Source organism: Planococcus citri, chromosome 3 (assembly GCF_950023065.1).
Source record: "Planococcus citri chromosome 3, ihPlaCitr1.1, whole genome shotgun sequence".
Classification (NCBI taxonomy): domain Eukaryota; kingdom Metazoa; phylum Arthropoda; class Insecta; order Hemiptera; family Pseudococcidae; genus Planococcus; species Planococcus citri.
The window spans coordinates 69,462,487-69,478,876 of NC_088679.1; the positions used below are offsets into that span (position 1 = coordinate 69,462,487).

Here is a 16,390-nt window from a genome sequence, read left to right on the forward strand (position 1 = left end):
CTTTCAAAAAAGAAAATGAAGTTCTCAAAAAATTGTGCAAAAAAATTAAGAAAAATGTGAAATACATTTTGAAGTTCACTTCTCACGTGATTGCAAAAGATGTATTTTTTTCAAACCTTAAATTGCTTCAGAGAGTCTATCTGAATTTGCAAACTTCAATTTCTCAATTTTGTCTCAGATTAATTTTTCAAAGCAGCAGACCTTCTTCCTCCCACTAAAAAAAAGGGCAATTGTCAACTTTCAACATCAGGGAGAAAAGATGCATTTTTTAAAAAAAACCGGTAAAATATGTATTGAATTTCTTCAGGGTGTCTATCTAAATTTGCAAAATTCAATTTCTCAACATTTTCTCCGATTCATTTTTCAGCGCAGCTGACCTTTCCTCCTCCCATCAAAAAAAAGGTCAAAATTGTCATCAAACAAAAATTATCCTCGTGTCAGAAAGGAAAATAGGAGTAACGGCCCAGTTTTTTTACCCCCCTCCCTTCAGAATTTTCTGAAAAATAAGTCACCAAAGTCATGAATCGATTTGAAAATTATATTAACGTGTTTTTGTGCTTCTTTTGTAACACAATGCCATTGAAAAGCTGCATTTTTCATTCAATGTTCATGGTTCAGGAGACTTGGAAAAATGTGATGTGAATTTTCTAGTCGATTTTCTTAACAAAATTTTTAAAAAGTGTGTTTTGATTGTAAAGATTGGACACGCTAATTTCCATCAAAATTGAAGTGATAATCAAAATGAATTCGTGAGCACATCGTTGAATTCCACACACTCTGGTCTATTAGATGAGCTCGTTATTTTTCATCAAAATTGTTTGCTAACAATTTTTAGAGCCGAGGGGGAAAAAATAGGGTACGATTCAAGCCCAGTTTTGTATTTTTTTTTATCCGGTAAACAAAAATAGAAAATCCATAAATTATTAATTTTGGTTCACTAATTTTTTTAACTATCTATTTTCAGAATTTTAGCTCGCTGGTGACTGTTTTAAGGCGTAATATCAATTTTATTCATGATTGGGGAAGTAGGTATTTGAATATACAGCTCAGAACTTTTGTGAATAATATTGTCCAAAAAACACAATATGTAAAAATACTCGACAAACAGGAACACAGATGTTCAAAAGCGTTTCTCTGAACTCTCTCTAATTTCATCACATGCTTACAGCAGCTAAAGCTTAAGGTAAAAACGCATATAATGGAAATAGCGATGCCGATAACGATGAGATGCTCTCTCCCTTCATTGCTGTCTCTTCAACAATCAACAAATAAAATATTTACTTGGTCAAAAGACAAAGGGCTTCAGCTGTCTGAGAGTAAATCTACAGTAGTTCACTTTTGCCGTGTTAGCGGGTGCAATCACCAAAGCATAATTAAATTAAAGGATACTCCACTACCTTGCAAAAGCCAAATCACATATCTTGGTCTATGCTTCGACAACAAACTAAACTGGAAAAACCACATCAACTATCTAAAACAAGCATGTAACAATAGAATAAACCTATTGAGAAAACTATCTAGTATAACATATAGAGCAGACACTCAATCTCTTCTCAGAATTTATAGAGCTCTGATTCGCTCAAAATGTGAGTATGGGTTGCCAACTTATTCATCAGCTAAACAGTCAACACTCAAATCACTGAACACTATTCACAACACAGCTCTTTGGCTGGGAACTGGAGCCCTCAGAACTACTCCTATACACTCATTATATCAGGAAGCATCTGAAATCCTCCCTTCTATACATCCTTTCAAAATTTTTCATTCACTTTAGAACTGTTGACAGTCTGCCTCTCACCATAGACTCAAAAATTGATCCCAATCTTCCATATGCTTATGACTAGAGCTCGGATTTTTATGATTTGTCATATTTTCATTCATCGCAGAAGATCGCGCATATCCTATGGATTTTTGTGAATCATACAATTCTGAGTAAAATGAGCCCAACTTGTTAGCGCATATTTTGCATATTTTGGGCATAAATGCATATAAATACATATTTTGGACATTTTAAGCGCATATTTGTCATATTTTGGCCATTTTTTTCATTTTTCAGTCATATTTTGGAAATTTTGGCCAAAAAATTATTTTTTGGTAGTACTTTTCACTAAAAACGTAAAAACTTGAAAAAAATTTTAAAAAAGATTTAAAAAATTTTTTCATCACATTGAGGCGATTTGTAGTATGTTAACCAAGAATTGATTATTCAAAGCAAAATTGAAGACTTTAACCCCTTTTTTTGCATTTCTTAATTTTCTAGCCTTCCCTTCACATTTAAAATGAAAAATCCTTTCTATAGATACCCATATTGATGTTGCATAAAGGTGCATATTTTGATGGATAAGAGCATATTTTGTCATAATTTGATCAAAATAAATGCATATTTTATGCGCATAAAATGATTTTTTAAGTGCATAAAAATCCGAGCTCTACTTATGACTCATATCTCCATAAAGCCTCTTCCATTCTAAACTCTATTCAGATATATTCTCTTCTACCATTCTATCCAGAAAATCCTATAAAAACTAAGAATAATATTCTCTCATTTGATACATCATTGCACGAACACACTCAACTAAATACTCAAATCATCAATAACTTTATTGCTCAGTATAATGATTTCATTTTGTTTTACACTGATGGGTCGAAATCTGTGGATTGCTATGGTTGTTCAGTCCGTCAGTCGTTCGTGATTGTGAGGTTTTGCGATTTCCTCTTCCATGCTTGTTCAGTATTCTGTCATGTGAACTATATGCTGTCCTTACATCTTTAAACATGGCAATTGAGAGCAGACTCAACAAAGTTGTGATCTTCACTGATTCACTGAATTCCATCTCACAACTAAGATCTAAATCCAAGCAACATCCAATTGCCTCAGAAATCGCATCTCTCCAATGTGACATGGATGTTACCATAGCCTGGATTCCAGCCCACTCAGGAATTTTGGGAAATGAAACAGCCGACTTAGCAGCAAAGCAGTCACTAAGAATTTCACCTGTACTGGAAATACCTGTTCCAGTATGTGATGTGATGGAAGCCATATGTTCACGGTTAATTCCCATCCAAAGCCACACCACCAACATTCAAGATTTATCCAGGAAGTAGGCCATTGCCTTATGCCGTGTACATACAGGCCATACCCTCCTCACTCACTCTCATCTGTTCAAAAAAGAACCCCCTCCAATATGCTCTACATGCAAAGTCCAACTCACTATCTCGCACATCTTACTTACCTGTCAAGATCATACCAATTTAAGAAACTCACTCAACCTCCCTAAAACTCTACCTGAAATAGCTCATAACCCTTCAGTCTTACTCTCCTTTCTACAAAAATCCAACCTCCTTCCATTAATGTAACAGCATGAAACGACCCTGCGTCTAGCCTTGTAGCTGTACACGGCACGGTGACCAACCAACAGGTGACAGGTAACACCTCCAAAAATGAGGGGGGGGGGGGTAAAAAAATAGCGAACTCATTTTTTTGTAATTAATAATTTTTTTCAACCAGACTAATTGAATTAAAGCTTTTGCAAATGCTGAATCTTGTTAAGGAATGTACGCTGATTTCAAACAGCTTTTTAGTTTTCATCAATAGCTTCATTAGATCAGAAGAAATTTCACCCTACATTTCATCAAAATTTTAAAAATTCAATTCCTTCAAAAATACTGATTTTCCTACGGCTCATTGACCAATTTCGGATCTCTATAATTATGTGACTGCAGTTGAAATGTGACCAGAAATGGAATTTCCAAGTGATAAACGATCATTCTGATCTTTTCGTCAATTCATAGGTAGGTATAATTTTTGGGCAATTTTGGAAAATTCTATTCCCTGCAGGGTTTTTAATTTTTTGATTAAGCAGCTGAAATATTTTTATGGGCTACCTCACAATCTCTTATTAGAGAATTGAAGCTCATATTTATTAAATCGATCATTTCTTTCATCGTGAGAAACGTATGCCAGTTTCGATAAATTCCAATAAAATTATTCGATTCACCAAGCTCGTATCCAAGGGAGATTTTTGCAAGCCAGTAACCTCTTCTTTCCTCTCTCATTGCCTGTTTCGAATTCACTTCGTGCGTTCTAGGTCTAAAACAAATGTAATAGGAATCGTTTGGAATTTCACAAAGAGATTCCATCATTTTTTCAATAGGTTAATTAATTCCCTGTAGCTCGTTTTGATTCGTACAAAGCTTTTCGTCGATTCTAGCTCAAACACCATTCCACACTTCACAAACTACCTGAACCAAATCAGGACACCTTGTATACATCAAAAACGGAACCTTTCGGCGAATCATATCTTTCTCCGGTAATAAAATTCGAATATTTGTGTCATCGATTTATAAACAACGCAGTAAAAGTCTAAATAATTCAAACGTAGGTAATCATACCTTTAACCGGGACACGCCGAAAAATCGCTCGAGCCGAATACGACGACCGACGAGGTATCCTCTTTTTCTCCTGAAACAAAGAAAGAAAGAAAAAAAAACGAGATGAAATATTTTAGAGGCAAAAAAATGTAATTTAAAATAAATCCTCGTTTAAGATTCGGAATACACTACGACGAAATATAGCAAATTAAAAATTCAATCCGTTTGAAAACCCTTTACCCTTGAACATCCGGCCCCCTCATCGTTAGCGTAGGTACACTTTTTTTTCCTTGTTTCAAAAATCGAATTAGATGGTACTTTCGTATTTTCATCGAATATTTATACCATAAAAAGGGTACCTATAAGGTAGGTATAGTTAAGCTATATACGAAGTTGACGAAAAATTTAGTCGCAATTTCCAGTCCCACTTTCCAGTTAGACACACGTTCGTAGTACGCCAATCGAGGGTAAGGTAGTAAATTAGTTTTTAAAAAGTTTCCAACACGCGTTAAATAGGTAGGTAATAGGTATACTCGGTTTACCAGTTACCGCGTGTTGAAAAAAAAGAACTAGAAAGGAAAGGGGGTAAGTAAGGGTAGGCAATTGATTGAAAAATACGAGTAATTATACCGAGGCGAAAGGGTGAGGACGAGTCGACCGCACCAGGTTGAGCTGGAAGTTCGTCGAGCTTTATTTTTTTTTGGTCTTTTGGGGCGAAATTTCTCGCGTAATTACGTATACAAGAGATGACGATACGATGGAGCTGAGCTGAGCTGAGAAGTGAGAAGTAAGGATCGTAACGTATACGATACGCTATATTATATAAGAGTCCGTGGAACGTATTGCGAGCTGTGTTTCGCTTCGGTTCGCTTTCAATGAGCGTATGCAATTTCCCAACTTAAACTATCTCATATTTTATAATTATCTGGGGTTTAGAACGCCGAGCACGAACCCGTGTTCTAACGGTATTGCATAAACAAAACACCGCAGGCGCCACGTACAGAGCGTCGCGCCACTTCGCTTCCGCCCCTAGTATTGTGAGCGCTTCTTTTCAACGTACATAGTAGCATTTTAACCCCCTTACGGTGGTGGTATAGTATAGTATAGTATATTGTTTCGCGAAAACCTCGAAACCGAAATACGTATTATCAACGGTAATGCGATACCGAATACGTGCGGTTTTCTTAATTTTCTCGATATATAATTTTTTTGCCACGTAGGTAGGTCTATGTAGCGATAAAGAAGATTATACGCCGTATAAGCGATAGATTAATTAATAATATCTAAGTGAAAGCGAGAGATACGTAAGCTTAATAACGATGAGATGAATTTTAGCGCAGGTAAGGTATATAGAGAAATGGGGTGCTGGGTTGGAATAAAATCCGCGAAAAGGCTCGAATTAGCTCGCGGCGAGTTAATGAGACAGGTAAAGGTAGCGGAGAAAATATAAATTTTTATCGCGATATACATTATACAGGATGTTTTGTTATAATAGTATACATATAGCTCCTGCCTTTCAACGAGGTATGCAATACTACGTAAGGTTTCGATCGCGGTTAATCGTATTTAGCTTTTGATGATTTACCACAGATATTTGGATTATTTGTAATTTTGTACGTACAAAAGCAAGAGCTACGTAGAGTACTAGATTTGCCAATTCTACGATTTGATGAAGCATTGCTTATTCAATATCAAACGTAATTTTTTTTATTGATATGATACGTTTTAACACTTCACATACTAAACATGGTTGTCCCATATTAATAATTATTAGAATTACTTATCTAAATCATTTTGAATGAATCAATATCATTCGAAGAACAGACTATCTTTTAACGAGAGTATCTTTAAATGACATAAAACATCTCGAAGAAAAAAAGTTTCAACGAGTATAGAAAATCAAGCACTGAAAATGTTATCGCATCACCCCATCAACGGAGTGAAAATGTTCACAATTTTTTCGCATGACAGATAAAACATCTCAAAGACAGATGAAAAATTGAACGACAATTAGATTATTCGCCCGACAATTGTAAAAAAATGTTGACTAGTTGGAGGTGGTGTGGAGAGGTGGAAGATAGTGATTGAGGAATATGCATCTTTTACATATGTACAAGGAAACCTAATGAGGTGTTAGAACTTCTATTTGAATTTTTTGAACGGGACTGCGATTTTTGAAAATACATAGCACAATCAAAAACTCCCATAATTGAAATTTCAGCTGTTGAAATTATTGATTTTTCGCAAATTTTTGATATTAATTCAAAAAAGGAACGACTTCAGCGATTTACGCCTTTTTTTTTGAAATGAGAGAGCTATTCTGTAAAAATTATGCAAATTAGTTCTGAAACTAATATCAAGTCGTCCGAACCGAATTTCACTATTTTTTGTGGTCATTCTAAAGCCTCCAGAGTAATTTTCGATTTCTTCGGAATTTTTGATTTTTTCTCTGGAAGGTGTGGATTGCAGCCTCCGGCGATGTTTTAATTTTCTGCAAAAATTTCAAACTGCCTCTGGAAGGACCAAAAATGAACTTTGGCTCGATGGTCGAGGGAGCGTTCAATCGAGATTTAAAATCAGATGCGTTCAATCCAGATGTGAATTGAAAATTTTACTCTGTCGCTTACACGTGATTTTTTGTCGCAAGGAGTTGTCGTGATTCATAATTTAAAAAAAAATAATTCGCGAACGAATTGATCAATTCTTCAATTTAAGAATCAATTCGTTCGCGAATACATAATTCACCAAAAATTATTCAATTCGTTAGTGGATGATTTACTAAAAATTATTCAATTCGTTCCCGAATAATTCACCAAAAATTATTCAATTCATTCGCGAATGATTCACCAAAGATTATTCAATTCGTTAGTGGATGATTTACTAAAAATTATTCAATTCGTTCCCGAATAATTCACCAAAAATTATTCAATTCATTCGCGAATGATTCACCAAAGATTATTCAATTCGTTAGTGGATGATTCACCAAAAATTATTCAATTCGTTCCCGAATAATTCACCAAATATTACTCAATTCATTCACGAATGATTCACCAAAAATTATTCAATTTGTTAGCGGATGATTCACTAAAAATTATTCAATTCGTTCGCGAATAAGTCACCAAAAATTATTCAATTCATTCGCGAATGATTCACCAAAAATTATTCAATTCGTTCGCGAAAGATTCACCACACATTAAGTAAATGAATCGATTCATTTACGAATGATTCACCAAAAATTATTCAATTTGTTCCCGAATAATTCACCAAAAATTATTCAATTCATTCGCGAATGATTCACCAAAAATTATTCAATTTGTTAGCGGATGATTCACTAAAACTTATTCAATTTGTTCGCGAATAAGTCACCAACAATTATTCAATTCATTCGCGAATGATTCACCAAAAAGTATTCGATTCGTTCGCGAATGATTCACTAAAAATTATTCAATTCGTTCCCGAATAATATCACCAAAAATTATTCAATTCGTTCGCGAATAATTCACCAAAAAATATTCAATTCGTTCGCGAAAGATTCGCCAAAAATTAAGTAAATAAATCGATTTGTTTGCGAATGATTCACAAAAAATCATTCTATTCATTCGCGAATGATTCACTAAAAATTATTCAATTTGTTAGCAGATGATTCACTAAAAATTATTCAATTTGTTCGTGAAAGATTCACCAAAAATTAAGCAAATGAATCGATTCGTTTGCGAATGATTCACCAAAAATCATTCAATTCGTTCGCGAATGATTCACTAAAAATTATTCAATTCGTTAGTGGATGATTCACCAAAAATTATTAAATTTGTTCCCGAATTATTCAATTCGTTCGCGAATAAGTCACCAAAAACTATTCAATTCGTTCGCGAATGATTCACCAAAAATTATTCAATTCGTTCGTGAATGATTCACTAAAAATTATTCAATTCGTTAGTGGATAATTCACCAAAAATTATTAAAATTGTTCCCGAATTATTCAATTCGTTCGCGAATAAGTCTTTAAGTCACCAAAAACTATTCAATTCGTTCGCGAATGATTCACCAAAAATCATTCAATTCGTTCGCGAATGATTCACCAACAAATAATCAATTCGTTCGCGAGTAATTCACCAAAAATTATTCAATTCGTGCTTGAATGATTCACCAAAAATTGAGTAAATGAATAGAGTCGTTCGCGAATGATTCACCATTCACCAAAATTATTCAATTTGTTCGCGAATGATTCACTAAAAAATGCAATTCATTCGCGAGTGATTTACCTAGAAATCAATCAATTTGTTCAATCGCTAATCGGTTGTGAATGGTTCGATTTATGATTCGATTCGATTCGATTCACTTCGCTTGAAAACAGATCAATTCCCCTACAGTAAGTACCAGTAGTTTCACAAAAACCGAATCAATCGTAAATTAATCGATCCGTTTGCGAATGATTCACCAAGAAATCAATCAATTTATTTAATCACCAATCGTTCGTGATTCGATTCGATTGTAAACAGATCAAATTGCTATAAACAAATGTTTCAAAAAAAGTGACTCAATTTGTTCGTAAAACGTTTGTATGTATTTGAAGAAAAGTTGGTCTTAACGCGTGAGTGTTTTTTTCTCTGTTTTGTTCCCATTCTGTTTAAAATTGCCAAAAAATAACTCATTCATTCTCAGACCAGTCGCAGTTGATGAATGCACTCATCACTGTTTGAAAGTAACATTGAAAATTCATTCATCGCAAAAAAATACCTATTTTAAAATCACCCCTCTCCACCCCAAAAAAAAATCATCAACTTCAACTGTAATACACTCATTCAAAATCAAATTCTAATAATGCATCAAAATCACTACAACAGACCTCCGATCAAAAAAAGTAAATAAAATGAGCGTGAAAAAATGCACTGAAAATAATTGCGAAAACATTCATTCAGAATCACTTCACAAAAAAATTAATTTGAATTTGAAATTATCAAAAAATTTGAAATCAACACAAATCAATCATCTCAAAAAAAATTGAAAAAATGTAATTCTAAATCACCTCAAAAAAACTAATTTTAAAACATTGAAAAAAATTTAACAGATGAAAAACTGTCAAAAAATATTTTGAATAGGCAGTAAAATATAATTAAAAATGCTTAAAATATTACAAAAATTATTAAAAATTCTATGATTGATATATTTTTTAAAAAAAATCAAACTTGATAAAAAATCGTCATAACATATTCTGAACAGGTAGTAAAATAATTACATACCTACTAAAAATGCTTAAAATATTACAAAAATTGCTAAAAATTTTGTAATGATTACTCTTATTATCAAGTATTTGGAATTTAAAAAAAATAGAACGATAATTGATAAGAAAATATAAACGCATTTCATAAGAAAGATAAAATTAGATTCAGAATAATTTTGGAAGTCAACTGACCAATTTTCAGCACATTTTGAACAATTTTTGGAATAAGTTGAAACAATTTTAATACTTCAAGCATCTTAAAGTCATTTCAGATAATTTTTATACATTTAAAACAAATTTAACAACATTTCAATTCAACAATTTTTACGCCATCTCAACTGATTTCATCAATATTTAAAATCACTTTACGCCTTTTTACCCTATTTTTGAAAAAATTCCACGTAACTTGGCATAAAAACAAAAAAAACTAAGAAGAGCTTTCTGAAAAACCACTCAACGATGTGAGTATATGTAGTAGGTCTACACAGGTAGGTAGGCACGATATTGTTGACTTTACACATTAATTTTTATATCTCTCGTACTTTATCAACTTTTACGTACGTATTTCGAACCTGTAGGAAAATACTATTAAGGGAAAACAATATCATCCCAGGAAGTATGTAGTATAAGCAGAAAAAAGGCAAACGTTCCGTATGTATACCTACGAGCGACTTTAAATCAATAACCATAATACTATACGAATACGGATGGGTTGTTGACTTGAAAATTCGAAGAAACAAGGCATTCGACTGAGAATTACAACACATTTCACGTACTATAACGTCAGCTATAATGGGTGTTAAATTCGAATAGGCAATATTTTCACACACAACGACGATGATTTTCTAAAAAAAAAAAAAAAAAAACCAGAGGAAAAAACAGAACAGCCTCGGCCTAAAAAATATATAAAAACAAAGACACAGCCGACACGAGACAAATCATTCTATACAACTCGCAAGTTTTCAAAAGTTTTTTGAAAAACTTGGGGAAAAAATTCGATTACTCGATTTCCTCTCTCAACTTTTGGAAAAACAAATTGAAAATATACAAAGGAAACGACCGTAAAGTTGGCTGCATCGCGTCGTTGTTTGAAAAAATAATATCAAAAAGCTGGCCATTATCCATCATCTTCTTTATCACACCCTATCTTCGGCGTCAAACAGCATCGTCTCGAGTGAGAAAAAGAGGAGAGAAAAATATAATACACCGAGGTTTTACAACCATTACATTGTCTTGTTGGTGTAAAAAAAAATCTGACATGACAAAATTTCCTCCATCGAGACAAGTTGACAAAACCTTTCCACCTTGCACGGTGGGTTGGACTTTCGAAACTCATATTTCGAAATAACTTTCCCCCCTCGCGTTGCCCTATTCCGTATCCGTATGTACTCGTATCTTATGTTCGTATAGTAGTATAGCTTTGTACATGTATACGAAGCGCATAAAAAACAGACCTAGTTACCGAGCTTATTTCCTGACGTCGTATTCACGTCACAAAAGAGTTCGCGCGACTGCGACTTTTAAGCTCACCGAAGCTCAAGTTTAACGTTTCAGTATGAGAAAAAAATTCATACGTGTGACATTTAGCTGCCGGCAGCGATGGAAATTTTATTTTGGCCATTTTATACCTATAATACTGGGTACTAGTACATAATATATACGATGCGTCGGGTCGTTTTCATATTTTCTACGTTCGAAATCAGATAAAAATAATGATATTTCGTTATCGGCGAATAACGACGTCGGCGTACGTTTCTCACAAAACGTCTCGAGCATTTCTGCGTGCTCCAAACATGCAATATAATGTCGATGCATTTGATTTTTTGATTTCTGATTAACTTTTACAAATTCAGTTTAGGTATAACCTACTTTTAATGAAACAAAAAAAATTAAAATTTGATTAAAATTGAGATACCCAGGTAGAAAGTTGAAATTTGGTATATGACCTATTTTCAAGCAATCGAATCGATTAGTGATGGTATCGAACTCTTCTTGAGTCTTCAATGAGTTTTGGAATTTACTTATTTACCAGATTTCGGAAAAATCGCCTTAAAAAGACCTAAATAAAATTCAACTCCCATTAATTTGGATTTATCATCTTTTCTGGTCATTTCGACCAATTCAGATTCGTTCAGCGTCTTCAAAAACATGGAATTTGATATGTGGCAACCTCTATTCTTTCCCCATTTTCAGGGAGGGGGGAGGGTTGCTGGGAAAAGTCCAATACTTTAATGAGTTCATCCACATCAGGCTCGATTTCTTGATGAACACATTGAAAGTAATTTTTTGACTAGAATATTTACCTACTGAAGTAAGGAGAAAAATTCAAAAATCACAAATTTTCTATTCGCAGGGAAATTTTTGAAATTAGCACGAATGGTTGTATTTCGTCTAAAATCAACTCCTCGAATCCGAATTTGAATCATTTCAAAGCATTTTAAAACCTTGATCGCGATTTTCGATTTCTTCACAACTTCAAAATTTCTTCAGAGGTCGTGGAAATTAATTTGGGCAGCCAAACAAAACTACCTGAACATAATATTTGCGTGAAAATTGAATTTTTCTAAATTTCTTTCCTTTCTATTTTCTTCATGAGGGGAAAAAATAGAAATTGCTCAACGATAAAAGAAGCCGGGAAAAACTTTATGAAAACTTTGGTTGTAGAAAGTTACATGAACAAGGGTAACATAGTATTATTACGTACAAAGGTAAAGCATAGCGAGTAGTTTCCAAAAACGTTTGCAAAAATCGATAAAAAGACGAGAATTTGCAAAACTAAAAAAATTAAAACTTTCCAACTTAATTTCATCTCTGTTCTTCTTCGTAACAATGTTTTAAAACTGATTATTCAATTCGATACCATACCAACTAGATCAAGTAAGAAAGAGACCATAAAACTGAGGAAAAATTCCTCAAAATTTCAACGATACACTTGAATTTAAAATTTGCGTCTTCCTCCGATTCATATTTCTAATACGCACATTATGTATTTTTTAAATTGAAGGATTTGGAAGAAAAATACCAGCAACCTTTCCACAATAAAGCACAATTTTGAAATTTTTTCTCATCAATTAAAAACTGCTTCGGAGTGACTCAATTCTAGTTAGATCCCTCGTCCCCCCCCCCAGCCACCAAAAAACCCTCTTCATTCAGGAGTTTTATTGATCTCCATTTTGGAAACAGATTCAGAGCCTGAATAAAAAATTAAAATACGTGTACCTATGCAGGCCTTAATTCTCGAAAGTTGTAAGTCCATAATTTTTTGTACCTTAACCCCTCCCCCCACCCTCAAACATCCAAAAAGAATTGATTTTCGCCTTTAAAAATCCCTTTTTTGGTTTCAAAATTGACCATGAGGTTTTGTTTGTTTATTGTTGCCAAATTTTTCCAAGTCAAAGAGCGTCATTTATTGGTAAAATAGTCAAGAACTGTCCATTTTTTGGCACATTTGTCAAAAAAGGCCATTTTTTGATAAAATTGTCAAAAAAGGTCTATTTTGGAAAGGAGATGTCAAAAGGCGTCATTTTTTTTGGAAAAATAGTCAAGAACCTGCCATTTTTGGGCACATTTCCCGAAAAAAGTAAATTTTTGTGAAAATTTTCATCAAGTGTCCATTTTTGTCAAAAGTGTCAAAAAGTGTCCATTTTTGATAAAACTGTCAAAAAAAGGCATTTTTTTGTTAAAATTGTCAAAAAGTGTCAATTTTAGTAAAAATTGTCAAAAGTGTCCATTTTTGATAAAATTTTAAAAAAGGCTCATTTTTTGTTAAAATTGTCAAAAAGTGCACATTTTTGACACATTTGTCGAAAAGTGTCCACTCTTTGGTACATTTTTCAAAGAGTCAATTTTGGTAAAAATTTTCATCAAGTGTCCATTTTTGGCACATTTGTTAGAAATTGACCATTTTTGTCAAAATTGTCAAAAAGTGTCATTGGTTAAAATTTGTCAAAAAGTGATCATTTTTGACACATTTGTCAAAAATTGTCTTTTTTTGTAAAAATTGTCAACAGTGTCCATTTGTGATGAAATTTTAAAAAAGAGTAACTTTTTGTTTAAATTGTCAAAAAGTGACCATTTTTCATTTTTGGCACATTTGTCAGAAATTGTCCATTTTTGTCAAAATTGTCAAAAATTGTCATGGGTTAAAATTGTCAAAAAGTGTCCATTTTTTCATTTTTGGCACATTTGTCAGAAATTGCCCATTTTTGTCAAAATTGTCAAAAATTGTCATGGGTTAAAATATTGTCAAAAATTGTCCATTTTTGGCACATTTGTCAGAAATTGTCCATTTTTGGCACATTTGTCAGAAATCGTCTATTTTTGTCAAAATTGTCAAAAATTGTCATTGGTTAAAATTGTCAAAAAGTACACATTTTGGACACATTTGTCAAAAAGTGTCTATTTTTGTAAAAATTGTCAAGTGTCCATTTTCCATTTTTGGCACATTTGTCAAAAATTGTCCATTTTTGTCAAAATTGTCAAAAAGTGTCCATTTTTGATAAAATTGTCAAAAAGTGTCATTGGTTAAAATTGTCAAAAAGTGTCATTTTTGACACATTAGTCGAAAAGTGTTCATTTTGGTCAAAAAGGATCAATTTTTCCCAAAACTCCCAAACAGTCCTATTTTTTCCAAAATTGCCAAGAAGTTGGTGCTTTTTTGCCAATACGTCCAAACAACAGTATTTTTTGCCTTGCCCGGCTGAAAAATTCTGATTTTATTTCAAAGTTCTGCTTTTTTTTTCAAAATTGCTTAAAAGCTTCTTTTTTGTCAAATTTTATTTTTCCTTCGAATTCTTTCATTTTTTTCAGTTTTCAAGGAAATTTTTCAAGAACAACTTTAAAATATTTTAATGCTATTTTTTTGATAATTTCATTCAAAAATCAGAAGGTCATCAGAGGAACAATGAGCGATCGTAACCCAAAAGTGAACGAATGTTTCCGCAGAAGTTAAAAAAAAAAACGGGGGCTATGAGTTTTCAATTTTTCAACCTCTGTAATTATCTTGGAAAGATGAACTCACACTCCGAGAGTTCCAGTTTGAGCTTTTTAAACTTGAATGGCTGATTTTGAATCCCTTATTTAAAACTTGGGTAAACAAATTTACTGCAAATGCGGCATCCCAAAAACGCAATGTTTGAAATTAAAGAGACCCAGCCCTTCTCACCTCACCCTCGGTAGAGAGTGCGAAAATCAGACAAAAATTTTGACACATCATCAAAACGAACTCTTGAAAAAATCGCTGCAAAATACATACGAAGAGCTAATTGTATTTTTGGTTTCAGTTTTTCTGACTAGATATGAAGACATGATAGCGGTGTTAATGAAATTGCATACTCGGTTCGCCGTAAATAATTCGCTGTATTTACGGCGAACCGAGTACTTATTCAATTCTATTAACATAGGATTTTGCTGCAGACTACCGAAATATGAAGGCTTTTACCTCAAAATTGGTTGAACTAGAAAAAAAATTGTTTTTGTTTGTGGAATATTTTTAAAAAAAGTACTAGGTACATAGATTTAAAATCATCAGAAAAAAACTCTGAGAAACTCGAAACTGAATTTTCAAGATAGAAGCTCAACTATATTTCATGATGAATGTTCACCTTTTTTTTTCACAAATTAATTTTCGAAATGGAATTTTCCCAAAATGAGACACCAAAGTCAAAATAATTTTAAAAGTGAAGAGGCAATATTTAATCAATTTTTCTACCCCCTCTCCCCCTTCTCCCCCTTCCGCACATAGTAGGTACCTTTAAACACGGTCAAAATATAAAAAACAAAAACCAAAAAAGCCTGTGGCGGGTCATCTTCATCATTTGTGAGGTTTTTGAGGGCGCTGAGTTCAAATGTTGGCTAATTTTTTCGACCTCAAAGGGATTCTGGAGGCCCCGACAAAAGAAGGGTCTGTGATGAAAGAAACCCCAGTTTTTTTTTACTTCTCAAAACACAAATTTTTGAAAACTTTTACCCTCGTTTCGCTCGAGCTTGTTTTCTTTTCTTTTTCAAAGTTGAAATTTCTAAAAAAAAGTGCCATTGAACTTCTAAATTTTTCAAGTGAAAAAATTGACTCCTCGCATAGAAAGTATCGTTTTTATGCCTCTCGAAATATAAATTTTTAAGAGCTTTCGCCCTCATTTGGGCCTGTTTTTTGTTCTTTTTCAAAATCAACATCCTAAAAAAAATTCTTTCAAATTCTGAAATTTTAAGTGCCAAAAAATAAACTTCTCGCATAAAAAAACATCGATGTTAGTTTTCTCAAAATACAAATTTTTAAAAGTTTTCGCTCTAGTTTCGTTCGGGCCTGTCCTCATTTTTTTTTTCAAAATCAACTTCCTAAAAAAAATTGTTTTTAAGCCTCTTAAAATCAAATTTTTAAAAACTTTCGCTCGGGCCAATTTGTTTCTTGTTTTGAGATGAAAAAAATCACATTTGGACCCCGAAAAATCCAAAATAGAAAATGAAAATTTCAAGTCATAAGAGCATAATATCAAAATTGGTATTTTTTCCCTCGATATCCGTTGGAAAATTTTCAGTTGAACCCCCTTCCGGCCCTTCCCACTCCTCCTATCAAAAAAACCGCAGGTACGCGTAACCAATGACAATCAATTACAAATACAATCCATTGCAATACTCTTAAAACAAAAAGCTTTAATAAACAACAAAGTCATCATCAATTTCCCGTATCGTCAATTTACAAAATTCATCGATGAAGTAACTAAACCTAGAAAAATAAAAGGTAAAAGAAAAACAACCTTCGAAAATAGCAACGAATACTCCTATAAAATGCCTGAAGATATA

General features: G+C 33.0%; 1 protein-coding gene across 1 annotated transcript in view; it reads right to left on the reverse strand.

Moving 5' to 3' along the window:
* LOC135838591 (NADH-cytochrome b5 reductase-like) overlaps positions 1 to 16,390 on the reverse strand; it is a 280,351-nt gene that overhangs the window by 256,212 nt on the left and 7,749 nt on the right. Inside the window, exon 5 of the mRNA XM_065354280.1 lies at positions 4,393 to 4,462. Coding sequence (XP_065210352.1) covers positions 4,393 to 4,462 — 70 coding nt within the window. The remainder of the gene's footprint in view (positions 1 to 4,392; positions 4,463 to 16,390) is intronic.